At 46.4% G+C, this 25,707-nt stretch overlaps 1 protein-coding gene across 1 annotated transcript; it reads left to right on the plus strand.

The window, feature by feature from the left end:
- The first annotated feature begins 250 nt into the window (after positions 1–250).
- On the plus strand, positions 251–25,707 carry CTSE (cathepsin E). Its single transcript, XM_075910034.1, has 9 exons — positions 251–613; positions 14,004–14,160; positions 15,314–15,431; positions 17,990–18,108; positions 19,172–19,371; positions 19,723–19,845; positions 21,952–22,093; positions 23,754–23,852; positions 24,925–25,707. Exons 1-9 carry the CDS (start codon positions 606–608, stop codon positions 25,087–25,089), a joined length of 1,131 nt encoding a protein of 376 aa, XP_075766149.1. The 5' UTR covers positions 251–605; the 3' UTR covers positions 25,090–25,707.

The raw sequence follows: 25,707 nt of genomic DNA on the forward strand, positions 1-25,707 counted from the left end.
TCCAGAATACTAGAAAAGAGCAAATCTAGTGCCTGTCTATAAAAAGGGAAATAAGAACAACCCTGGAAACTACAGACCAGTCAGTTTAACTTCTTCAGGGAAGATAATAGAGCGAATAATTCAGGAATCCATCTGCAAACGTGGAAAATAACAAGGTGATAGGTTTCAGAAGGGTAGCCGTGTTAGTCTGTAACTGGAAAAACTTAAAAAACAACGAATAGCCTAGCAGCACCTTAGAGACTAACAAAACATGAAGATGATATCATGAGCTTTCGTGTGCACCGCCCATGACAACTGGCTAGATAACCGGTCTTAGAGAGTAGTTATTAATGGTTCGCAGTTATGGTGGAAGAGTGGCTCCACAGGGGCAGTAGCATAGGCTGCACACATGGCTGTAGCCAGGACAAATCCCTGGGACTGATGGTCTGTTAGTGAACTGACTTGATGAGGAGGTGGAAGATGAAATTGAACCCATTGCTCATTGTCCTGCAGAGAGATCAGGAGTAAAAGGACACAATGAAAACCCATTTGATGGAGGAACTGGCTCTTCTTTTTTGCTGTACTACAGTGAGCTGATATGACTGAATGCACTTCTGGGAAGCAGAATGCTGAGGTACAAAGGTGTCTTTTATGGCACAGTCATATATCCAAATGAAGCTACACTTTAAATTTATGAAAACTGATTTGTCTGGGGGAGAAAATTGCCTAAGCAGCCAATTTAGCCTTAATTACCATGCCAGATTTAAACAGTGTCTATTATTAACTGAGATCTTTCAAGGCAAAAGAATCATCTGGACACCAATGCTAAATTTTGGATTTTTAAAGATTTTTATATATAAAAATAAGGGATTAATCAAGACAATTACTTGGAAAATTCAACTAGCCCCTCACGATGAATTGACCCATCTTAAATTCAATTATTTAACAGAAGGAGTTTTAGTCCTGCTTTAAGTGGCCATTGGAACACAATGGAACTACAAATGAAAATAGAAGTGAAAATGTAACTGAAGTACTGTCCCACTTTAATGAAGAACATTTTTTCTTATGGCTCTGCAGCTGTCAGGTTTCTAGTTTTCCTAATGCTTCATGATTTATAAGCAGCTTAACAAATTAAAAGTATTTTTGAAAAGTAAAGAAAAAAGCCTATTTAGCACATTCCAGACAGATACATTTGAATCAGTCAATACATAAAACTCTCAGCGACAGGGTTACTAGTGGCAAAGTTGCGAGAAATTTAATACACATACAATGAAAGAGCATAGACATTTTTATCATGAAAAAGGTAATTGAAAATGAATCAAGTAAAATACATAGCCCTAATGTGTATTTCAGATGAATTTTAATGTTGATAAATGCAAAGCAATGCATATTGGAAAACATGATCCCAACTATATGTACAAAATGATGGGGACTAAATTAGCAGTTACCACTCAAAAGAGAGATCTTGGAGGCATTGTGGATAATTCTCTGAAAACATCCACTAAGCGTGCAGCAGCAGTCAAAAATGCAAATAGAATGTTGGAAATAATTATAAAAGGGCTAGAGAATAAGACAGAAAATAACTTATTACCTCCAGCACACCCACATCTTGACTATTATGTGCAGATGTGGTTGCCTTACCTCAAAAAAGATATCTTGGCTTTGAAAATAGTCCAAAAAAGGGCAACAAAAATGATTAGGTGTATGGAACGGCTGTCATATGAATAGAAATTAATAGAAGTGGGACCTTTTCAGCCTAGAAAAAAGGAGACTAAAGTGGGTTATGACACAGATCGATAAAATTATGACCAATATGGAGAAAGTAGATAAGGAAAAATTATTTACTTACTCCCATAACGCAAGAACTAGGTGTCACCAAATGAAATGAATATGTAGCAGATTTAAAACAAACAAAAGGAAGTATTTCTTCACACAATGCATAGTCAACCTGTGGAACTCCTTGCCAGAGGATGTTGTGAAGGCCGGGACTTTAACAGGGTTCAAAAAAGAGCTAGATAAATTCGTGGCGGATAGGTCGATCAATGGCTATTAGCCACAATGGGCAGGGATAGTGTCCCTAGAGTCTGTCAGAAGCTGGGAATGACCAATGCAGGAGGGAGCTCTTGATGATTCCCTGTTGTGTTCATTCCGTCTGTGGCACCTGGCATTGGCCACTGTCAGAAGACAAGATACTAGGCTTGATGGACTTTTGGTCTGAACCCCTACGGCCATTCTTATGTGTATTTCATCTGTATAATACATATTTAAATCAACACAAAAGGCATTTATTATATAAAATGGAATAAACTAAAATATACTCATGGATTACATCAGGTTAATATCTGACTGTAACTATACACCCTGTATGTTATTTATGTAGGCTGGGATTTTCAACTAGTTAGGCACTGGAATTCAACAGGATTCAGACCCCTAATTTCTTTGCATACCTTATTAGCAACACAGATTCAAAGGTGCCAGTTCTGCAAAAACCTGTACATATGCTTAATGAGCGGCGGCCCCATTGTCTTTAATGGAACTATTCACATCAGTGGAGTTAAGTACATGAATACATGTCTGCAGAGCTGGCGTTGCAGATTGTAAATCCAGTAGGTACCATTAAGAACTTTTAGTCTGATTTTCTGCATAGCACAGGCTACAGATTTCATCCACTGATGTACAGTAATAACAAATGTTGTGTTTTATGGATCATCCCACTGATAACTGCAATATATTTGCAATATTGCTCATATAGCATGGCTGTGGGCGAAAATGGTGATCGGGGCTTTTTTGCGCAAAAGTGCGTCTAGATTGGCACAGACACTTTTCCGCAAAAGCACTTTTTGTGGAAAAGCATCTTGCCAATCTAGATGCTCTTTTCCGCAAATGCTTTTAACAGAAAAGTTTTCCGTTAAAAGCATTTGCGGAAAATCATGCCAGTCTAGACGTAGCCCATATGTTTGTGTGATATACTTTAGGGAATAAGTGACAGCTGATTATTAGAGTTGGCCAGAAACATAAAGTGCAAATATTTCCCTTCATTAATTTTATCAGAATTCAAAATTTTGGCAAACATGTTCATGAAAATTATGAAATTTGAAACACCAACTCCACCCTATTACATCTACATTGACCAAAATATATTCTCAGTAGATGTTTGTTCCATTCAGGACTAACACTGCTAAATTAGCGTGCATGGCATTGAATTCAGGCCTGCAATTAAAAAACAGTACTCGCCACATTGAAGTCAGTGGTGAAGCTTCCACTGAGTTCAACGGAACCAGGATTCCACCCCATAATTCTTCAGCTGTGGTCATAAACTCCTCCTGCCCCAGTGAACCATGCCAAGTCCTGAAGTCCTTTCCCAGTTTCATCAAAGGAGCTCAAAGCATTTTTTAGAAACATTTTGTTACATAGTCATCATACACCATTGATGTTATGCACTAGTTTCAAACAATTCCATGGTCATTCACCAAATGTTTGAATCCTAAATATGGGAGAGGGCTTCCTAATTCATACTTCCTGAATCTGCAAACACAACAACTATCTCCCATTATTCGGTGATCCAACCCTGCTCCTCAGCAAAGACTGAATTACAGTACACTGCTGCTAGAACACTACAGTTTTTTCAATATTACTGATCAGATTCACTAAATAGTGCTGTTATAATCAAATAAGCTACTCCGCTAAAATTCTAGTCGCAAACCATTTGCACTGTGGGTTTAACATTATCCAGTGACTCCACTGTTTATAAAAAATAGTAGAATTAATAAATAAATCGAACAGCTCTTCCTATTAATTCCCAATAGTGTTTTTGTATACTGAGAGATAGCGTAAGTAACTAAAAGTTTCCTGTGATTGTCGTATAAATGAACAAAGTGATGGAGTAGTTTGATTCATTTTATATATTGTTTATTTATTCCCTTGCTACCTTCAGAAGCTCAGCAACACACAGTTGTGTGACCTGCTGACATCTTACACAATCTTTTGTTTTTAGCTTAGTGATAATTGAGCAACAGAAATATAAATCGGACAAATACATCCATATCAATTATGAATGGCGTGATAAGGTCACAGGAACATTGTGGCCTCAGAATTATTCAGGCCAGTTTTCTTAATGGGGCCATTGGACAAGAGTGAGTATTTGTGGTCTGATTCAGCAATGCATTTAGGTTCCAGTTCAACAAAATTCCAATCTTTAAGTACACACTTACGTTCATCCCTATTCAGCAAAGCATTTAAGCCTCTGAAGTGGGATTTTGGAACTTGTGCTCTTAAATCACATACGCCCAGATCCTCAAAAGGGTTTAGGGTTTTAATTCCCTCTTATTTCAATGGGAGTTAGGCACCTAAATATCTTTGAAGATCTTTTGGAAAGCCCCATCGTTATCGCCCATTGAAGTCAATACATGCTTAACTGTATGCTTATGTGCTTTACTGAATTAAAACCTGTATGTTCAGACTCAAGCATTGAAAAGTGGAAGTAGGACTAATGGCAGTTTTGCCTAAAAAGCTGGCGCTAATAAAATTCCTGCCTAAAAATTAAGGTGAAGTTGCATTGTTGGTACATAACAGCAGTATGAAAGCATTCTGGTGTTTTAGAGTTAAATAAAACCATGAAATGTTATCAGGTCAGGAAATACAGAATTAAGCTGCACTTCTCAATGAAGGAAAATGTTCTAACTCTTTCTCCCTCCCCCTCTCCCTCCTGCCTTTATTTTTCTTGGATACAAAGTGGCAAGACAAAAATTAGAAGAATTTTATTACTCTAAGAGCTTTAATTTCAGGTGTCATAATTCAAATCCCTTTGTTCACTCTAAATTTTTCAGGAAAAATTCTACCTCAGCACCAAATGTAACTCACAAGTTTTGAGATGGCTATGGAGTTTGTTTTGTTTCACATCTTTGAGGATCATCAAAATCAGGCTTGCAATGGAAAGCAAAGCGCAACCTAAAAGAAATTTGAACTAAATCCTCTGAATCTGCTCTCACTTAAACTGGTGAAAATCAGTTGCAACTCAATGGTATAAAACTAGCATGAGATCAGAATCAGATCTCATCAGACTTGCTGTTCATTGCAGGATTTTCAGTTTATAAATGTATGCTTGCACCATTCATGCTTGTGGCTCTCATGTTTTGGCCAGGCTGATTTTACAGCTTCTTCTTGCATTTTATTGAAATAAAATTGTTCAGCTGAGGTTAGATCTGATGTGTTGGCTCAAGTGCTTGGTGGGGGAAGCTTGCAGATTATAGATCAAATTTTAAGCATGCTTCCAGTTTAGGTTCCATTTCTCTGCATATAAATATGCACATATAATTATTTTTGTGAATTTGTGACTGCAAATGACTATACATGTGCACAGATTCCAGTTGAACTTGATCTTCATGTGCCCATTGGACTTCATCATTTTTGGTGCAAAAATTTGCAATCACGACCCTGCGCATGAAGAGAGATGGTACTCCATGGACGTGTGGCCCTGCATGTATCGAAAACTCTATTTATTATAACAATATTTTGTACTTCTTGGGAGCGTTTCCTCTGCAGCTCTCACTGTGCTTTACATCTCAAAGGCAGGCAGTATAGAACAAACAGATGAAGTAATTTCTGCCATTTTTACTGTGGGTATCTGAACAGAGCGCAGTTCACATACATTCGTGCTAATATAGGAGAGATGCATGTCATACTAGGAGACTAACTATGCAAACATGTACTATTATGATAGCATATCGGGGTCCCAATTAGCATAAGGGACCCATTTGGCTAGGCACTGTGCATAAACAGAATACAAGCCAACCCCTTCCTCAAAGAGCTTACATCTAATTAGCCAATATCAACCCCAAAGAATTGCCAAGCAAAATGTCCAAGATACAAGCCTTTAGTTACTTTTAAAAAACAAGATTCCTAAATCTCTCCATCCTACTGGGCACTGAGAAATTCCCTTTTACTCCCACCCCCTTTGTGGCATTCCTTTTCAATTATTGCAATGGTATACTATATATACTTGGAAAACAACCTCTATGCCAGATAGCGAATAATAATAGACTGCTTTAATCATTTCACTGGAGTGATCTTGGCATGCAGAGAAGAAACACTTCAATCACATGTGGAGACTTATTGGATTACAATAGTTTTTATGATGCACTTACTGCAGCTCAAGGAGAGGGCTATTCTATGTTAAAAAAGCATCCGTCATTTCGGCAGCATTCATCAATCCCTCCATGGCAACACACAATTCTCAAAGAACAGGATTTAATTACACTACATTAAAACTAGACTTTCATGCAGTTTCTCAATCACAACTGGAACTTAACCTGTTACATCAGTTCACAGACTGTAAAACACTGAAAATACGTTTCCTTCTAGCAGGTTCCCTTTTGTCATTTACTTCGGGAGTCCAAAGCTGCGGTCGTGACAGGGAGAGAGCTGCCATTTCTCTGTGCCCCGTGCAGCCATTTACACCAGTCCCCGTGCAAATTGAGGGCAAGATGCCACCCTGCCAGAATGGTAGCTGTTTTGCACCCATTGGTGTGAATAACTTCTCTGTAGAGAAGTGGGCATTTTTTGCCTGGGGAAAGAATGTAGGATCACCATGGTGTTTACCTGACCCCATCACCCGCAGTAGCCGCCGCAGCATTGCAGGGGAATCCATGAACCTGGGAAAAGGTCATTGGTGTGCAGGATTCTCACTCGGGCTATGTGTTATCTCCACAGCTCTTTCTCGGGCCCCCTTTTCCTGCAGAGCCGCCTCACTTCCTCTGCATTCGGGCTCCGTTGAGATGTGCACACCAGCTCAAACTGCCGCTTCAAAGTGGTAGTGAGAAGGGGCTGCCTCCACAAGACCACCAAAAGGAGCAGCAGCTGGAGCGAACTCTCCTTTGTCCACCTGTAGCATCCTGTCTGACATGCTCTTTGAGAGCTTCCTGGGACAGGAGCTATCTTTGTTACTTGTTGGCAGCATACCTAGCACAGTGGGACCCTGATCCTTGATTGGTCTTCCTGCCGGCTTTTGTAGTAATTAATTAATAATTAGAATAATGGGGGGTGGAGGGTGGGAGAGAGAGAGAGAGAGAGAGAGACTGACTAAATTTTCCCTCCAAAACAAGTACAGTGAGTTGCTGAGTGGGGTGGGCTGTGTTCATAAATCAAGCTTCCTGAAGAAAAATGAGGTTGTTTATTCTGTGACGATAATTTCTGGAAGAGCCAAGCTGCTTGTGCAAATCATCTCTTGCCACCTTCACTAGTCAGTAGGGACAAGACATCAGCTCATTCAATAAAGTGACACGACCCCTTTTTCCAGGATAGTCAACGAGCCCTCAAGTTGGGTGCAAGTCCAGCAATACTGTTTCTGTTCCCACCAGGGCCTTCCTGGGTGCTGCCCCCCTCTGCCAGGCTCTGCTTTCCCACACCCCGGCTCATAATGCAACAACAGAACCACACACTTGATTCACCTCTTGCCCACTCCATAAACCCGACTGCAGCTCATCCACAACTCAGCCTCCTGCAGCATAAAATAGATGTCAGGGCTAGTGGCCTTCTCTGGGTCAGGGATGCTTGGTGCCACTCCTCCATAGCAAAATGCCCCTAATGCTGGGATGGACAATAATTTTTGCAGAGGGGCCACTTCATGAATTTTGCAGGATGACTCCACCCCTGGAAGGGGCGGGGCATCTGGCAGAATGGGCGGAGCATCAGGTGGAAAGGGGCCAAGTGCCCCTGGCAGAGGAGGAGACTTCATACGCTCCACCATCCTCAGGCTAATTGGCATGTGGGAGTAAGGGAAGTGTGTGAAGTCATCTGCTGTTCAAAATGACTGGTGGCTCCCTCTAGGCACCGTGCGCTCCTGGCGGGGGGGGAGAGGGAGCCGCCAACCACTCTGAATGGTGAATGACTTTGTGCACTCCCCCGTCCCCAGCTCTGAATTGGTCTGGGTGTAGAGGAGCAGGAGGGCTTGGGAGGCCGAATCTGTCCCGTGGGCCATCTCTTGCCCACCCCTGCCCTAACGCCTACTTACCTCGCTTGGAAAATCGCCTCGGCTCAGGGGATCCCTTGGTGGCATAAAGCCACCAAGGTAGGGAAATGCCTGGGGAAAAGAGAAAGTGTCAGATACCCTAGCGATTCTGGGGCCCTTGGGTCTGTTGGCAGCTTGCATAACTTTCTGCAGTCGTCAGACTGCTCTAATTTATACTGGTGGGCCAGCCCAGCCTGGCCCCAAAAGGGGGAGCAGCTAGAAAACCCCACCTTTTTCCACAAATCCCTTTGCTAAGCTACACTGTGTCCCCCTCTGCTGCAGCCCAGCCTAGGACTGCAGGTCTCCCCAGTACCTCGTCTTCCCTGTGTCAGACAAGAGCTCCTGACACGCACCAAGCCCTGGGCCTGATTGCTAGTGTGTTTCATCCAGCCATCGATTTTCCTCCTGCTTTGCATTCATCTTCGGACGACACTGAAGCAACCAAATCCAACTGTGCTTCAGAGGGCTGTCTCCCAATAGACTATACAAGTGTGTTCATTTCCTGCAGTGCTGCACCAGTGCCTGTCAGAATTGTTATAAGGAAAGGCAATCTCTCCCTGGTGTGGATTACTTGCCACTGCCAGCCAGCCACGTCATGCTGCTAAACACTGCCACGGCCACGGCACAGTGGAATGGAGCACAGGATGGAACGCCCCCCAGCAGAACACACTCTGCTTTTGCATAGCAGCTTCCACGCAAATGGCTTTGCATGTCATTTCCAGTTCGATGAAACAAGGCAGCAAGTGACGAATGGCTGTCAGGTCTTCAGCTTCATAAGCGTCCCCTTCCCAGCCACAGCTCTCAGATCAATACCAAAAGGACGACAGCACTAAGCTCAGGATGCATCACTGAGAGAGCTGAGCCAAAAACTTCTTTTCCCAAAATGGCTTTTTCATGGGGAAAAAATTTGTTTCTCTTGAAATGTTTTGCCATTTTGACAAAAAAAAACCCTGCAACCTAAAGCAAATATTTGGGGGGTTTTCACTCCTTTTTTTATTTTGTCAGTGGGGAAGGAGGCAGGGGAAAAGGAAAGGGAGAAGGGGTAGAGAAAAGGATTCAGAGAGGATGAAAAAGAAAGCATTTGTCTTTTCATGGGGCGGGAAAAGAACTTTTTCATCCGAGGAAGTGGGTTTTACCCGTGATAGCGCATGATACTGTACATATTTTTGTTAGATTCTAAGCTCTGGTCTACACTAGGGAGTTTTTTCAAAATAGCTTCCCCTTATTTTGAAATAATAAGCAGAGCGTCCACACTACCAAGCCCGTTCTTTTGAAACAACAGGCTGGTTATTTCTAAATCTGTACTCCTGCTTTCCTCAGGGAATAACACTAATTTTATTCCAGTGCTGCTACATCGAAATTTTAGCTCTTGTGCCGCTACATCGAAATAACAGTTTCCCAGAGTAATTCAAACTAATTATTCCGTAGTGCTTCCTGGGGCTCTCAGTTGAGGTAGCACATTCACACTAAAAAGCCTGCCTCGGACTCATTTCGAGACTTGCCAATAGTGAGGACGCACTATTTCGATTTTGTTATTTTGGGAGATATTTTGAATTTCAGTTATCATATATCTAGTAGCCCATATATATAGTAGCCCAATGTCTGTGAGTCTGTAACGCTGAAATGCTGGCTGTTCCCTCTGGGCAGCCCATGCTGCATGGGGAGTGTGGGGCCCAAACAGCCACTTGCTACCCTGCGGTGGCCTGGCTGAGTGGTGCAGAAGTCAGCTGAGCATCACGGTGGGAGGGGAAGGGGGGCAGGGCGGTGACGTGCAGTGTGACAGCGGCTCCAGGCCCCACCCCCGGCCGTGAATGTCTCCGCCCTGTCCCCCTTCACCTCCCGCTCGGCTGACTTCTGCGCCGCTCAGCCAGGACGCTGTGTGGGAGCAAGTGGCGCAAGCGACCGTTTGGGCTCCCCGCTCCCCATGCAGCACGGGGAGTACGGAGCCCAAATGGCTGTTTGGGCTTCGCGGTCCCCCGAGTGAGAGGCAGGAGGGGGAGGAGAAGAGAAAGAGAGAGACGGACAGAGAGGCAGGAGGCAGAGGAGAGCTGAGAGAGAGGGGGGGGAGGCAGTAGGAGGAGGAGAGAGAGAGACGGAGCGAGAGACCAGAGGCTCAGGAGAGAAGACCGACGTGGAGGAGAGACCTGAAAATCCCGTCTTATGATGGGCTAATTGGCTAGTTTCAAAATAGTTTTCCAGTGTAGACATGCCTCAAGGTTCCACAGGACTACTCTCCATTTTCACAAAAAATAATCACCAGTTCTTGCAATTTCCCTCTCTGCTCTGAAGGTGGCAGGCCTGCCCCAAAGCTGTGCTTTGGCTATCAAAAAAACCTGAAACGAAGCGCAGAGGTAACTGACGAGGGCTTTGTCTGCACTGCAGGGTTTTGCGCAAGAAGCTTTTTGCGGATGAGATTGTTGGCAAAAACTTCGTGTGCAAAAGTGCGTCCACACTTCAAAAGCGCATCGCAAAAGCCATGTGCTTTTGCACAACAGAGCATCCACACTGCATGGACACTCTTGTGCAAGAAAGCTCTGATGGCCATTCACAGAATGGCCATCAGAGCACCTGTGCTTTTTGCGATAGGCTCTTTTTGCGCAAGAAACCCCTGTGAAGCGTCCACACACACCTTTTTGCACAAGAACTCTTGCGCAAAAAGGAGTTGTGTGTCATAGAAGGAGGTATACCTACACTGCAAAAAGCCCTCTGTTCTGTCGATTGACTGCAGGTTTCCTTGTGCAAAAATACGCTTGAGGTGTGGACGCTCCTCGGGTTTTTGTGCAAAAACCCTGTAGTGTAGACATAGCCTAGGAGAGGAACCCCCATCAGCGTCTGTGACCTGTGGGTAAAGGTAAGGCAGTGATTGAGCAGGTCTAAAGAAAGAGGGACTGTGAGGTGTAAGACAACAAGCTGCCTCGAAGGACGAGAAGGGGGGCAATTTGCCTCTTGCTCAGATTGAGAAAGAAATCTCAAGGGCCAGAAACGGGGGAGTGAAAATCCAGATTGGAGAAGGGAGTTTCCACTATGTCATTTCATTCCCTGACTCAGACACTGCCCTGTAGGAACTAGCAGAGACATCTGTGCAGAACTGTCCCATCCATAGGATGGTTTGGCCGCTCCAGACCCTGCACTTTGAGGGGGCCCGTGGTAGCTGCCTCAACCATTACTGGTGTGGGGGGGCCTGGCATGAGGTAGCAGAAAGGGTGTCCCCCCCCTCACCACAGCAGCCTGTTCCGCTCCACCCCATCACCTTCTCCTGGCCTGCTGCACGTGGCTTCACCAGGGGGGCACGACTTGGGGAAGGCGTGGAGTTGGGTGAGGCGGAGCAGAGGCAGGGAGAGGCGGGGGGGTTTACCCTGACACCCCTCCCCCAGGGCACTGGGTGGGGGAGTTATCCTAGGCCCCGTGACCCCCTAGGGACAACCCTGCATCTGTCAACGGTGATGGAGAAGGGAGAGTGGGGAGAAAACGGTCAAATGAAGAAAGCAACCTAAAGGTGCACAGGGAGCCTGAGCTTCAGGGAGTTTGCGGGGTTGAAGGATGGAACCCTCAGCCAGCAATTTATGGCCAATAAGGAGGTGAATCCCATTGTCAACATATGACAGAAGCACCTAGAGCAGCAAGGGGCAACCGAGGCTAGTGAGTGGGCTGCAAGAGTGGCCTCCTTCCTCTCAGTGGGCTGCAAGATTGTCCTAGCCAAGACAGCCTCCCAAGACAGGGCACTTTTGCTAACGGCGCCTGCATGCCTAGAATTCGTGGGGGGTGTCGATTGCACCGTAGCAGCCCTGTGATTGGCTGCAGAGGGAGCACATGGCTCTCATAATATTTTGTGCGATCAGTATGTACCTCACTTCTTGGGCCCTGCCTTTGTAATAGGAAAAAAAAACATGTGGATGACAACCTGCAGAATCTGGCAGCCCTGCACATGGCTGGCCACACAAAATGTCTCGCAGGCCACACATAGAAACCCCATGGGCCGCGGATTGCCTACCATTGGCTTAGACACTCCAGATAAGCTCAGGACTCAATGCCCTCCGTGCTGTACATACATATAGTCAGAGACAACCCCTGCCTTGAAGATCTAACAACTACATAGAGAAAGGCTGGGGGAGGAAGTGTTACTGTCCAGTGTTCCCTCTAACTTTTTCCACCCATGTGCAGAATACATTTTGTCATGTGCACCAAGGCATGTGCAGAGGTGCACCACCAATAGAAACACATGCTGCTGGCGGTGGGCACTCTGCAAATCAGCTAGGCAGCACCTGAATCTCTCCTGGGTGACCACCCAAGTGTTCAGCTTACAGGGAATACTGTTACTATCCCCATTTTACAGATGGGGGCACTGGGGCTGAGAAATTCAGAACAATACTTTCAGATTTGTCTAAGAAACTTGAGTCCCATTGAAAACTTAAGGTCTGTGGCCAGATCCTCATCTTCTCTCCTACCACAAAACCATGCTCCCTCTCCCATATTGAAGGAAGGATTCCAGGGAAACTCCATGAGCCCAGGCTATGGGAGATTCCCCTGCGTTTAGGTAAAACTCTCCCATCTCCGGGAACAATATGGCTTTGTCTTTCAGCCCTCATAGCCACGGCTGAGCATGTGTGCTGTGATTAATTTCTGTTGTGTTGACATTCGGAGGAGCCTTATCGCAGGGCTCTGATCCTTTGGGGTTGGGCAGTACTGGGTGCGAGCAGGGCTCTGCTTTTGTCCCATTCTCACGAGTCAGAGAGAGCGGCTGAACACGGATTAGCGCTGAGCCCCCAGAATGAAGCGACTGATCCTTTTGGTGCTTTGCCTTTGGCTGGCCAGTGGGTTGCAAAGGTAAGCCAGCTTCCTTGGCCTTTCCTCACTTCCCAGCACCCAGGCAAGGGCAGCTCTTGCATCAGGGCTTGCAAGGACCCAGGGATCCTGGCAATGGTGAGTGTTAAAACAATCAACAGCAGACGGAAGCAGGTGCCCCAGGATTTGAACAGCACCAAGCACACTGTTGCTGGGTGGGGAGGTAGACTGCAGTAACGTAATGCTCATGAAACCGAGGGGGAAAGCACTAGCCAGGCCCAGCTTCGTAGGGACTCAGCACTGTTTCCATTCCCATCAGAGAATCCCAGTGTCCGGCCCCTCACCCCAACAGCTGGTAAGAGGGCTCTAGTGGCTGGGGACCTGATTCAGAGAAGATGGTGGGTTCATAAGAATGACCTGTTGGTAAATGGGTACAGGAATCTATATTGATGTAACTCACTCATGGAGGGCCAGTCAAGAAGGATGTATCAGCTGCTAGGATGGAAAGAGGACCAGGCATAAACTCGACTGTGTTTTATTGTTGGCCTACACTTGCTTCCACCTCTTTATCTTGTAATTAAGGGCACGTCTTCACTCCGCGGAAGATCGATGCTGCCACAATCGCTCTTTCAGAGTTCGATGTAGCGAGTCTAGTTAAGACTCGTTAAATTGAACTCAGAGGGCACCCCCGCAGGTGTCCAGTACTCCTCCTTTTGTGAGGAGGAAGGGAAGCCAACGGAGCATTTGCTCCCATTGGCCTCCTACTGTGGGGACGTTGTCAAGCTCGGCTTAAGATAGGCCGACTCTAGCTACGTATTCTACTTAGCTGGAGTTGCGCACCTTACGCCGAGCTGTCAGACTTCTTCACTCTCACTTACGTCTGCCTAAATCACCTCGGCACTTGGCCCTAGGATTCAGGATTCCTAAGCTCTGCCTGTGAATCACCCACTGGGGAAGCCCATGTATGTGTGTCCGATATAAAACAGGGATCGTGTCACCTTCTGCCAGGGCAGGGCTCTGAGACCGCGCAGTGCGGGGAAACAGTGTGACTTGGGGATCGCCACCCACCCTGCCTTTGCCCAGTATACAAGTACAGGATGCACCTTCTATCAGATGCCATGCATTGTCCGATGGGCCAAGCCAGACTGTACTTCTGCAAGCTTTTGTTTAATTTGGGCTCCCGGGTTCTTGTTGCTCGGGGCCGTGTTTACTGGGAGAATGCCTTTTTCCCCTCCAGGGTGCCCCTGAAAAGACACAAATCCCTGCGGAAAATCCTGAGGGAGCATGGGCAGTTGTCCAAATTCTGGAAGGCCCAGAATCTAGACATGGTCCAATACACTGAAGACTGTTCTGCCATCCCAGAAACTAACGAGCCACTCATCAACTATCTGGATGTAAGTGACATAATGGGGGTGGGAGGAAGGGAGGAGGTCTGGGGGAAAGGCTTTGCACATAGATACTCAAAAACAAAACAGGAAACAAAGAGAACACATTATTTTGCATGAACAGTCTCGAATGCCCCACATTCTGATCCTGGAGCTCAGCTCCTGTTAAACAGAGTCTGAGCAAAGCCAGCAATAGCATGACAGTGTGCTATAGCTATCTGCCTGGCCTACTTTTTGTGGGTCCTTTGTCCTGATTTGTGCAGGCAGCATCAATACCATACAAAAAGTGCTTCATGTAGGCCACACACACAGACACACAAATCCCACTCTGCTCCTAGGCAGACACAAAACTAGTGACGGGAACTTACAACCAAGAACCAAAATCCCCTTCAAAACGGCAATACAATAACTCAAGTAAAGCCAGGTCCAAGCCAGAAGGTTTGGATATAGAGACAAATTTTACCAGGGATTGGAGATATTTCCCACACCTGAGGTTTTTGTCCAGCCTGGTACAGTGTCAGTGGCTGAGACAGTTGGTTCTAAGCATGGCTGTGGAACACAGAGGATGCTGTGATGACGAGGACTTTAACAGGGTTCAATGGCTATTAGCCAGGATGGGTAGGAATGGTGTCCCTAGCCTCTGTTTGTCTGGAAATGGGTGAGAGAGGGATCACTTGCTGATTCCCTGGTCTGTTCACTCCCTCTGGGGCATCTGGCATTGGCCACTGTCGGCAGACAGGACACTGGGCTAAATGGACCTTTGGTCTGACCCAGTTTGGCCGCTGTTATGTTCATTCCCAAAGTTCAGGACATGTTCGGATTTTGATGGGGATTCTTCCCAGGCCTGTTCCTGCTCTTACTGCTGCCGCAGGAGCTGCGCCGTGGAGATTGATGGGAGCAGAACGGAGTTGGCAATTGCCATCCACTTTCATTCTAGTTGTGTTGCCATTCTTTTAGGCTCCTGCTCCATCTGGCTCCCTCTTTCCACCTAGCATCATGCTGCAGTCACAGAATCAACTTCCATATGGCGTCAACCATTCCAGGAACGCACCCAGTTCATTGCCAACATCTGTCCCAGAGCTATCCCCCGGGAGCTTGGCTCTGCTGAGGGTTCACATGGTGCCTATGCCTGACAAGGGTTGTTGCTTTGCTCTTTGGCTAGATGGAGTATTTCGGACAGATTTCTATTGGGACCCCTCCTCAGAATTTCACCGTGTTATTCGACACTGGCTCCTCCAATCTCTGGGTTCCATCGATCTATTGTGTCAGCAAAGCCTGTGGTAAGTAGCAATTCACCAGCGACCTATTGCTTCTGCTCCTTGGATAGGGCAGAGTACAGAAACTAGGTCTGATTCTCCACACAGCACCAAAGTAAATTGAGAGTAAGCCAAATGAAATGTTTGAAGTTAGACCAAGGTAAATGGGAGTTGGAGGGGGAGGGGAATCAGCAATGTTCCCTCTAACCTACCATATGTGGATTTTTTCCATCCATGTGCAGAATAAATTTGTTTATGTGCACCAAGACATCTGTGAATGTGCACCACCAGTAAAAACACAAAACCTAGCTGCAGGCACTCCGCTAATCAGCTGGGAGGCATTTGAATTTCTCCTGAGCGACCGCACGAGTACACAGCTTACAGGGAACACTGGAAATCAGACCTAAAGGGCTTAGAGAAATCCCCCACTTCATGCTCATTTTACTAGCTTTACTAAGGCAAAATGCAAGCAAAACTAAATACGCTCTGAAACAACATCAGGTGAATGCACCAGCCTGGAAACCACGCCCTCGGCAGTGAAACCAACCAATAGGAAAAGGGGATGTAACAAAAATGGAAACCTTGGTCATGCACATTTTTGTGCCAGGTCCTGAAAAAAAACCAACTGATTTGTTTTAAAGGTCATTGCATGTAATATCAGTGGCACTAGGCAGCAGTCCTGGAAACTTCACGGTAATTGAGATTGCAGCCTGGATTCTGGGCAGCAGTCCCAGGAACTCAGCTTAATAGTAGGCACAGTGGTGGCTCTGGACAGTTGCAGTGATATTTCCTGGGGAACAGACTGGGGGGAGGGATCTGGGCCAGGCGTGTTGCAGCTTTCAAGGCTGGGTTGATCAATGGGCAGGCTGCTAACAAGTCAGGTCACTGCACGACCCATGGGCATAGTGCCACGGAATGTCTCTTTGACAGAGACTGGATGAGATTACTGGGTCATGGATGGGTTAATGTATTTTTCCTTAGCAGCCAGGAAAGGCCAAAGGGGCCTCAAAAGGTGGTGTTGATTTTTTTGGGTCCGTTTTGTCTAATTGTAGACATTGGCTCCACTCCCAGATACAGTTCTCCAGTGAGCACGGCCCACTTACAATTGCTCCTGCCCAAGTGGCTTCTCTGACTCTGAGTGCCCAGCTACAAGGGCTCCCAGGCTGAACACCCGAAATGGGAAGGACTCACAATCAATGAACCTCGTCATGCCAACGCTCTGCAGTGAGACGTATTGAAAATGTATCTATACGAGGACAGAGAATCGTCTGGAGAAATCACTTACTAGACTGTGTGGAAATCAGGATTCTCTCTTACTCCAGCTCTGTGCTTACCACAGGACATGAGCTAGGGAAGGAGGAGGAATAGATGGCTTTATGCACTCATTGTAGCCCATGGTATGAATTAGATCAACCTCAGGGCTGCTCTAATCAGTATTCTGCTTCCAACAGCCCTTTCTTCTCCTAAGATCTAAGAGAAACAAAGAATACTGAAGAGTGCAGCTATTCTCTGTGCAAGTCTCCTACACTGGGAGAGGGAAGGATTGAAAGAGGAACTGGCTTATGCCTGGTCTTCATTAAACCTGGAAGGTCGTCTTAAGTTATGCAACTCCAGCTATGTAGAATACGTAGCTAGAGTCGGCTTACCTTAAGCTGAGCATGGCGGCATCCACACAGCGGGAGGCTGATAGGAGCAAACACTCCCATCGGCTTCCCTTACTCCTCGCTACTGTGAGGAGTTCAGGCGCTGGCTGGAGCCACCCTCAGCATTCGATTTAGCAAGTCTATACTAGACCCGCTAAATTGAATATCAATCTTTGGCCATGGCAAGTATAAAGGTACCCTTAGTGCTTTGCTGGTGGCAGTGCACCACCACCTGGGGATTCCTCAGGGGGGGCTACTATTTTCTTTATCCCATTCTTTGATGATTTCAGAAGAGAAGAGAGAATCAGGCCTAGCATTGTAGTAGGTAAGCCACTTTCTTTCTCTGTGTCTCAATTTTCCTGTCTGTAAAATGGGGACAATAATACTGATTTCCCTATCACAGAAGAAAGCTGTGAAGATGAATCAGTTATGTATTGCCTGGTGACTTGAAAATGTAGCAGTGCTATCAAATTCTTGCAATAATATGTTTATTTGCAACATTTTATTCAAGCCACCAGTGACTCCACATCTAGCATAGCGTTCCTTATGGGTTGTGGTTCTTGGTAAAAAAAACAGGACACAGTGTTGGAACACAAGCTCTGTGGAAACCTCTCTCTGTCTGCAATTTGTTGCTGTTTTCTTTAATCAACCTCTCCTCTTTCAGACCAACTGTAATCGGATACATTATGACAATGCTAAGAATTATTATTCTGTGTGATACAGAAAATACTCTCTGAGAGTACATTTTGAGAGAGCTCTGGCCAGGTACAAGTTAAACTGATCATTCCATTGCAGGGGGTGATTTCAGTTGCCTCATTTTCTGTCCTGTATTTGGACAGCACCTGGCACAATGGGGTCCTAGTCCACAGCTAGCGCTCCTAAGTGCTACAGCAATGCAAGTAATAAATAGTAATACCACGGCATCTTGTTTTACTACAGCTGTGCATTCCAGATTTCATCCATCCGATTCCAGCACCTACAATGAGGTTGGGACTCCCTTCTCAATTCAGTATGGGACTGGCAGTTTGTCGGGAATCATTGGCTCAGATCAAGTCACTGTGAGCAGAGTTTGGTTTTCTTTTTCATTTTAAGTTGTCTTTAGAAAAATTAAAAGGGTTCTAATCACATTCTCTCTCCTGTCCATTGCACTGTGACTGCAGGACTTTGTCAGGCCATGAGCCCATCTTTTATTGTTCCTTCCTGCCTGGCTCAGCTCTCAGGGATGTCAGTGGGAGTGGAGGGCAAACTGCATTATATGGAAGGCACTCAGAACATAAGAACGGCCATACTGGGTCTGACCAAAGGTCCATCTAGCCCAGTATCCTGTCTGCCGACAGTGGCTAGTACCAGATGCCCCAGAGGGAGGGATCACAACAGGTAATCCTCGTGTGATCCCTCTTCTGTCACCCACCTGCAGAGAAACAGAGGGGCACCATTGCTACCCATCCTGGCTAATAGCCATTGATGGACCTAACCTCCGTGAATTTATCTAGCTCTTTTTTGAACCCTGTTAAACATCTAGCCTCCACCTCATCCTCTGGCAAGGAGTTCCAGTGGTTGACTGTGCAGGATGATCTCCTGAGGGCACGCCTGTTGTAAATGAATGGATTCCTCACCCCACTCCTGCCACCACACACACAACTGATACCATTAACCTCACTCCTTCACCCCTTTTCCTCCCCATGTTTGCCTTTATTCTTCATAGAAAAAAGCAAAGCCTTAAGGCATGATGCAGATTACAAACAAAAGCATTAGTCCCCAACTCCTTCCCAAGGGGGCTGATTAGAATTTCCGCCTGCAAGACTCCTTCCTCTTTAGTGGGCTGCAGAGTAAACTTTGCACCTTTGTGCTCTTGCTGGGAGCCAACGAGACACGCCCCCTGCTCTAATCACCAAGATGAGTCAGCCTTATAGCTCTGCACTCTACAATCAGGACCTATCCTTGGACCACCTCCTTTTCCTGTTCCCTGCTGTTACGGTGCCATTACTGCAGGCCCCATGAGATGGTCTGCAGAAGACCAAATTTTTCCTATTCTTTTCTGCGATGGCACTTTAAGTGGTCTGCTGCTGAGTTTTCCAATGGAAGTTTAGAAACAAAAAGTGGCTTTTCTTTCCCCTCTAGGTTGAAGGCATCACTGTCAGCAATCAGCAGTTTGCAGAGAGCGTCAGTGAGCCAGGAACCACTTTTCTGGATTCAGAGTTTGATGGGATTCTTGGGCTGGCCTACCCATCGCTGGCAGTGGATGGGGTTACCCCTGTGTTTGATAATATGATGGCGCAAAATCTGGTGGATCTGCCCATCTTCTCAGTCTACATGAGCAGGTGGGAACACAAGTCTGTACAAAATGGGCCACTGCTGGAGCAGCAGGCCCGGTTCTCAAGGGAACTGGGCGCAGGGTGCCCCCCCCCCCAAGAGGGTGGTTAAAACAGGAAGGGATTTTTTTTTTACTTAGCTCTTTTTGTTCAGTTTGTACAGCACCAGACACAAAGATGTCCTGGCCCATGACTGGGGCTTCTAGGCACTACCACCGTCCAAACAATAATATTAAACATTTTGAAGAGAAAAGTCAGTAGTTGAAAGAGCTATGAGCACCGTAAGAGGATTATCTACAGTCATGGGGAATGCTTCTGCTAATGGAAAACCCGGCTGTAACCCAATCCTCTTTTCTCCAGGAATGCGGATTCCTCTGCTGGGGGAGAAATATTATTTGGTGGCTTTGATCCTTCTCATTTCAGCGGGACTCTGAACTGGGTGCCAGTCACTAAACAGGGATACTGGCAAATCCAATTAGACAAGTAAGTGTCTGGGGTGGGGTTCCCCACGACGGCAGATCCCAGGGGAGGGGGGATGCAGATGTGGTAAATGGCATAATCATTACACCCTGTCAGTTACCATAGCAGTGAGGCAAAGCCATTCATCCTCAAAGCTACATGCACTCAGCCTTGAATTGGGTGCTAGGGGAAGGGATAGCTCAGTGATCTGAGCATTGGCTTGCTAAATTCTAGGTTGTGAATTCAATCCTTGAGGGGGCCATTTAAGGACCTACGGCAAATTTGTCAGGGATGGTATTTGTTCTTCCCATAGGGACTGGAGACAATGATCTCTCAAGGTCCCTTCCAGCTCTATGAGATCAGTATATCTCCATATATTATTATTATCAACCAATGGAAAAGGGGATTCACTGAGGGGAAAACATGCTCCCAAATGTCCTGTCTTCTCTGGCTCTTGAACGGAGATGAGGGATGGCCCTGTGTTTACACTACTAGCCTAGGACATGGAAAAACCAGTTCCCTGGTCTGTCTGAATGTGTGACCCTGAGCAAATCATTGTGTGTTCCATGGCCCAGGGCCCTAAGTATCAAGTGAAAGCAACAGTCCTTTCCTCCTTCGCAGAGACTGAAGGGTTCACATGGGCTCCTAGCACCGAGAACTGCATCTTATGTTTTGACACAAATGTTTGTACTCAAGTCAGTTTTCTAGAGTCAGTTTTTTAAACAGGCTCAGGGCCAGATTTCCAGAGTGACACCGGTGGGCAGATTTTCAATGAAGTTAGCTCCCAAAAGGCCAGATTCCTTCAAAAAGCTGTCCCATACTGGGGAATGAAAACAAAAACATTCTCTTCAAAAAGTTGCCTGAAATAGTCTCATAAGCAGACCTTGTTGACTTTTCAGCTCTGCTTAGAAGTAACATGTCCTAGGTTTGCCCAGAGACCTAACCCAAAGAGAATAAAAAATATTTAAGGAAAAGCCTCACTTTTATTGTACTAGCAGACTTATCCAGCATTGTCTCGGTCTTTTGGGGCAGGGAGGCTACTTATTCAGGGTGCATCTACAGCACATTCTAAACTTGATATAAGATACGCAATTTGCACTATGCAAATTGCATATCTTATCTGGTGTGTCTACACAGTGCCAAATTTCGAAATAACACACTATTTTGAGACATCCCTTAACCCTTGTGGAACAAGGGTTACAGGGATTCCAAAATAGTACACCCATTATTTTGAAAAATATTTCGAAATAATGGGCAGCTTGTTAAGACGTGGAATAGCTGTTTCAGGACACCTCTGGTATCCCGATATAGCCATGCAGTGTAGCCATATGATATCCTTGGTGTGCAGGCAGGCAAGAAGGCGGAGCCCCGGCAATGATGGCCACACCCTTGGACACACTGCAGGAGAGCTCTCCCCTGTGCTCACGGCCCTCAGTGGCCACTCTCATATTGTGTCCCTTCAAACAGCAGACTCTCCCTTTGTATATTGTGGAAAACAATCCTTTTCCTGGGGCTTCTGGTTGTTCTGGCACAATCAAACCCTGACCTTGCTTTAAGTTAGGAGAAGAGGAAGCGGCATCCAAATTTGGCCCGAGCTCCTACCATTTAAGAGGAGTTCTTGGACAAATGGACTTGCAAACAGACACATTTTAAAGTGTGTATATATATAAAATCTCCATCCTTAGTCAGCAGCTACAGAATCCAACTTTAAGAAGATAACCTGCAAGGCAAGCATGCCACACACTTGCCAAGGGCAATTTGTTCCTACCTAGAAGCAGAGAATAACAGCCTACGAACTTCTACCAGCCAAGGAAATTATTCCTTTTGCTGAAGTAACAGAGGCCTATGCGGTGATACTGTAGGTCCCCAGTTCAGCTCCTGCTATATATACACAGAAAGCACTGATGCTAATTAATTGACTGTCCTTTCCTAGGGAAGTGTCTCGCAGACACCAGAGCCTCATTACTGACTCTCTAACCAAGTGCCCAGTCTTATCCAACATCCCCCTGACTCAGGAATGGCGGCAGTTCTGACATGCTCTCAGCCACATGCTGGGGCAGTGGGAAGAGGAACGCAATTCCCCCTAGACCCTCATTTCTCCAGGAATTATCCCATTTCCTTCCTCCCCAGCATACAGGTGGGCGGGACCGTGGCCTTCTGTGCAGAAGGATGCCAGGCAATAGTGGACACCGGGACATCTCTCATCACGGGTCCTTCCAAAGACATAAAAGAGATGCAAAATTATATTGGTGCGGTGCCCATGGATGGCGAGGTAAGCCACTGTGGAATCAAAAGCAAATGGGGTGCAGGACCTGGGGCACCCCACCCCCCAGTGCTCTGGGTGCGGGGACCGGGGCAACTCCCCCTCACATGTCACCCTCCTGGCCTGCTTCTCCGCGGCAGCATCCTGGGGTGGGGTTCTCTGCTGCCTGCCACCAATGAGAAGCCGAGCTCAGCTGGCCAGGAGAGAAGGCACAGCAGGACAGGGTGGAGTGGATTGGAGCAGGCTACCAGGCCGCTCTGACTCCTGCTGCCCATATGGTGAGTGGGAGTGACCCCAGCTGCTGCTGCACCAGGACCTTGTAAGCCCCCAGGTCCCTCCTGTCCATAGGACAGTGGGGGGGGGGGGGGGGGTGCACGCTGCTGGGCCCCCAAAAGCACAGGGCCTGGGCTGGTTGTCCTGATTCATCCTATGGACAGGACAGCTCTGATCAGAAGCATTCCAGGGATGGGAGGAGGATAGCACATTTCCTGGACGCAAGAATTCCTGTCTCTCCATACTAGATATTCAGCCACGATGTAACTCCTTAAACAAAGTATTCCAGAAATATTAGAAGTTTGGCATCTCTGCAGCAGAAGAGAGTGAAGAAGGCTCCAGGTTTCTAAAGACCTGCCCAAACCTATACAGTATGCCAGCAGACAGCCCTGGTAAAGAGCTAAAGGCATGAGCTACTGAAATCCTGCCTTTACCATTGTACCACTGATGGTCATATCCTTGCTGTGACTAGTCCTACTGCCTCAGAAATCACAGCTTTTCCCATGTCAGCAGGGGTCTCTGTATATAAACAATGCAGTCAGATTTCAATTAAAATCTGGACACACCTCCTTCTCCTGTCCCCGTAAAAGCGACAGATGCTTTTGCTGGCCTAGTCCTGTTAGTTTAAAACAATTATTACTTTTGCAGGATTGCAGCAGTTAGAGACTAAAATGCCTAATAGGTAGAGCCCTATGTGGATATAAAATTTGTATCTATATCTGCATCCATATCCACAAAAATGAGCTGCAGACATTCGCATCCATATTCGCGGGTGCAGATAACTGTGGATATAAAGCAGATATCTGGGGATTTGCAAGGCTCGATTAATAGGTCCATGTGCTCCTATAGGAGGCAGCATGGCTTAGGCCAGGTCTACACTAAAGGGGAAAGGCCAATCAAGATACGCCACTCTAGCTACATTCATTATGTAGCTGGTGTTGATGTACCTTGTTTTGAGTTTCTCTGCCTTCCTCCCAGCGGGAGGTCGACAGGAGCAAATGTTTCCATCAGCTTTCCTTACTCCCTGGAGTACTGGCCACCGATAGGGGCACCCTCTGAATTTGATTTAGTGAGTCTTAACTAAACCCACTAAATCGAACTCCAGATCGATCAATCGCAGCAGCATGGATCTTCTGTTTAGTGATGACCTAGCCTGAGAGACCAGAGTCCTGGACTGAGAACCAAGTAAGATAGCTCCTTCTGATATGAAGCCACGGACCCATGACATCTACCTCTGTTGTGTGCTGAAATCCATACAACTCACTCCCAAGGTCAGCTGCTTGGGAAGAGAAGAGCGGTATTGTTTGGGCTTCCCAGCCTTTGGGGTCAACCTGCTAGGTAAGCCATCCCTGCCACCTGCCATGGGCCAATCTGCATCCTGTCTGTCCTTTTGCAGTATGCCGTGGAATGCAATAACTTGAACGTGATGCCTGATGTTACCTTCACCATCAATGGGATCCCATACACCCTCAATCCCCAGGCCTACACACTCACGGTACAAACGTCTTCCTCATTCTGGTGTGACAGCATGTGTTCCCTCATTCCACCATAGGTTCATGGGCAATACAGCCTCAAGATGAGGGCTGGGCTGCATGAAGTTCCATTTCTAGCTCGGGCAGGAAGTTCGGAAACACAAGAGAGCCCGCACTCTGTGAAACTGTTTAACATTCAGATTAGCTGCTGTTCTCTAACAGTTCAGAGTCTGAAAGGGGTAACAGCGAGAGAGCATGGTCTGATGGTTAGAGCAGGGGGGGTGGAAGTGAGGACTCCTTGATTCTGTCTCCAGTTCTGGGAGGAGGGTTGGAGCGCATGTCCTGGAATCTATTCCCAGCATTGAGTGGGGGGCGGGGGAGCAGGGGTCTGGGAGTTTTAGGATTTGTGTAACTTCTAGAGACCCGCTAGTTCATATATGCACAAAGCCACAAGCCCTTTGGCCTTGTTCTGGGTGCAGAACAGAGGCAACAAGGACAGCACACAGGATACAAGGATGCAAAGCTCTGTAAAACCTACTCAGTGACTGGTCTTGGTGCTAGGTGCTTTGCAGGACCCCTGCTTCAGGGCAGAGTTGGGGGGAAGATCTCAGATGAGATCCGTATATGGAACAGCTGCATTTGCTTTTTCCAAGATCTCCCTCAGGGGAGCGGGGGGAACAGAGCAGCCTTTCTAAACATCTGCAGGTGGCTGGGTTTTGCGGCTTGAAGGTGTCAAGGTCAAAACCCAGGTTATTAAGCACAGCAGGAGAAAGCTGAAAAATGGGGCTTAACCTCTAAAGACCTTGATCTCTGGGCTAGACTCAGAGAAAGAACCCAGGAGATCCAAGGTCAAAGGGAAGAGCAACAGGCAGAGGCGATCCTTAAAGCAGCCAAAGCTTCTGGCCTTTCTTCTGCCCACTGGGTGATCGTGAGCAATTCACTTCTGCCTGTGCCTCTTTCCCCCACAACTGGAAAATAGGATAATAATACTTGCCTACCTTTGAGATTGATGCATGAAAAGCCCTTGAAGAAAACCTGGCTTCCTCCATGAAAGGTGCCATTTGTTCTTATATTGGCCATTCCTCTTCCTGCTAGGATATTAGTGACGGCATGACCTTCTGCACCAGCGGCTTCCAGGGACTGAACATGCAACCACCAGCTGGGCCGCTTTGGATTCTGGGTGATGTTTTCATTGGCCAGTTTTACTCTGTCTTTGACCGTGGAAATAACAGAGTTGGGCTGGCACCAGTTGTCCCTTAAGAGAGTATGACCTAATGATCAGAGTAAGGCAGTGAGAATCAATGGCGAGCTTGATTCTGTTCCTGCCATTGCCACTGTGTGACCTTGGGCAAGTGACTTCATATCACTTTGTGCCTCAGTTTACCCACCTGTAAAACATAAATCATACTGATCTCCTTTGCAAGCTGCCTGGAAATTCTTGATGGAAATGCGCTATGGAAATGCAAAGTTTATCCAGAGGCATGTCTGTGATCAGTACAAAAATGTCATTGGCAACTTTGTTATAGCCAGTTTACAGCTTTTTTTTTCTCCCGCTTGAATCAATGCAGATTTTCATTCAATAAAAAGAGGATTTCAATTATCATTTTCACATCTAAAGCTGCAAGAATCAAACAAAATTAGATCTGGAAGCGCCTGCAGAAAACAAAGCTGGTTTTGCTAGGCTGAATTGTGCACGGTGGCATTACCCTTCATCCCCAGGAACTAAAAGCCTTGGATATGCCTCAAATAATTCCTCATGGAATCTCCATCGTTGGAGATATTTAAAAGCAGGTTAGACAGCCATCTATCAGGGATGGTCTAAATGGTGGTTGGTCCTGCCGTGAGGCTAGGGGACTGGGCTTGATGTCCTCTCAAGGT

Source organism: Pelodiscus sinensis, chromosome 27, assembly GCF_049634645.1.
Source record: "Pelodiscus sinensis isolate JC-2024 chromosome 27, ASM4963464v1, whole genome shotgun sequence".
NCBI lineage: Eukaryota > Metazoa > Chordata > Testudines > Trionychidae > Pelodiscus > Pelodiscus sinensis.

Coding starts and splice junctions, on each gene's coding strand:
- CTSE (XM_075910034.1), top strand. Junction 14,161..15,313: donor CACTCATCAACTATCTGGAT/GTAAGTGACATA, acceptor CTCTTTGGCTAG/ATGGAGTATTTCGGACAGAT. Junction 15,432..17,989: donor TTGTGTCAGCAAAGCCTGTG/GTAAGTAGCAAT, acceptor GTTTTACTACAG/CTGTGCATTCCAGATTTCAT.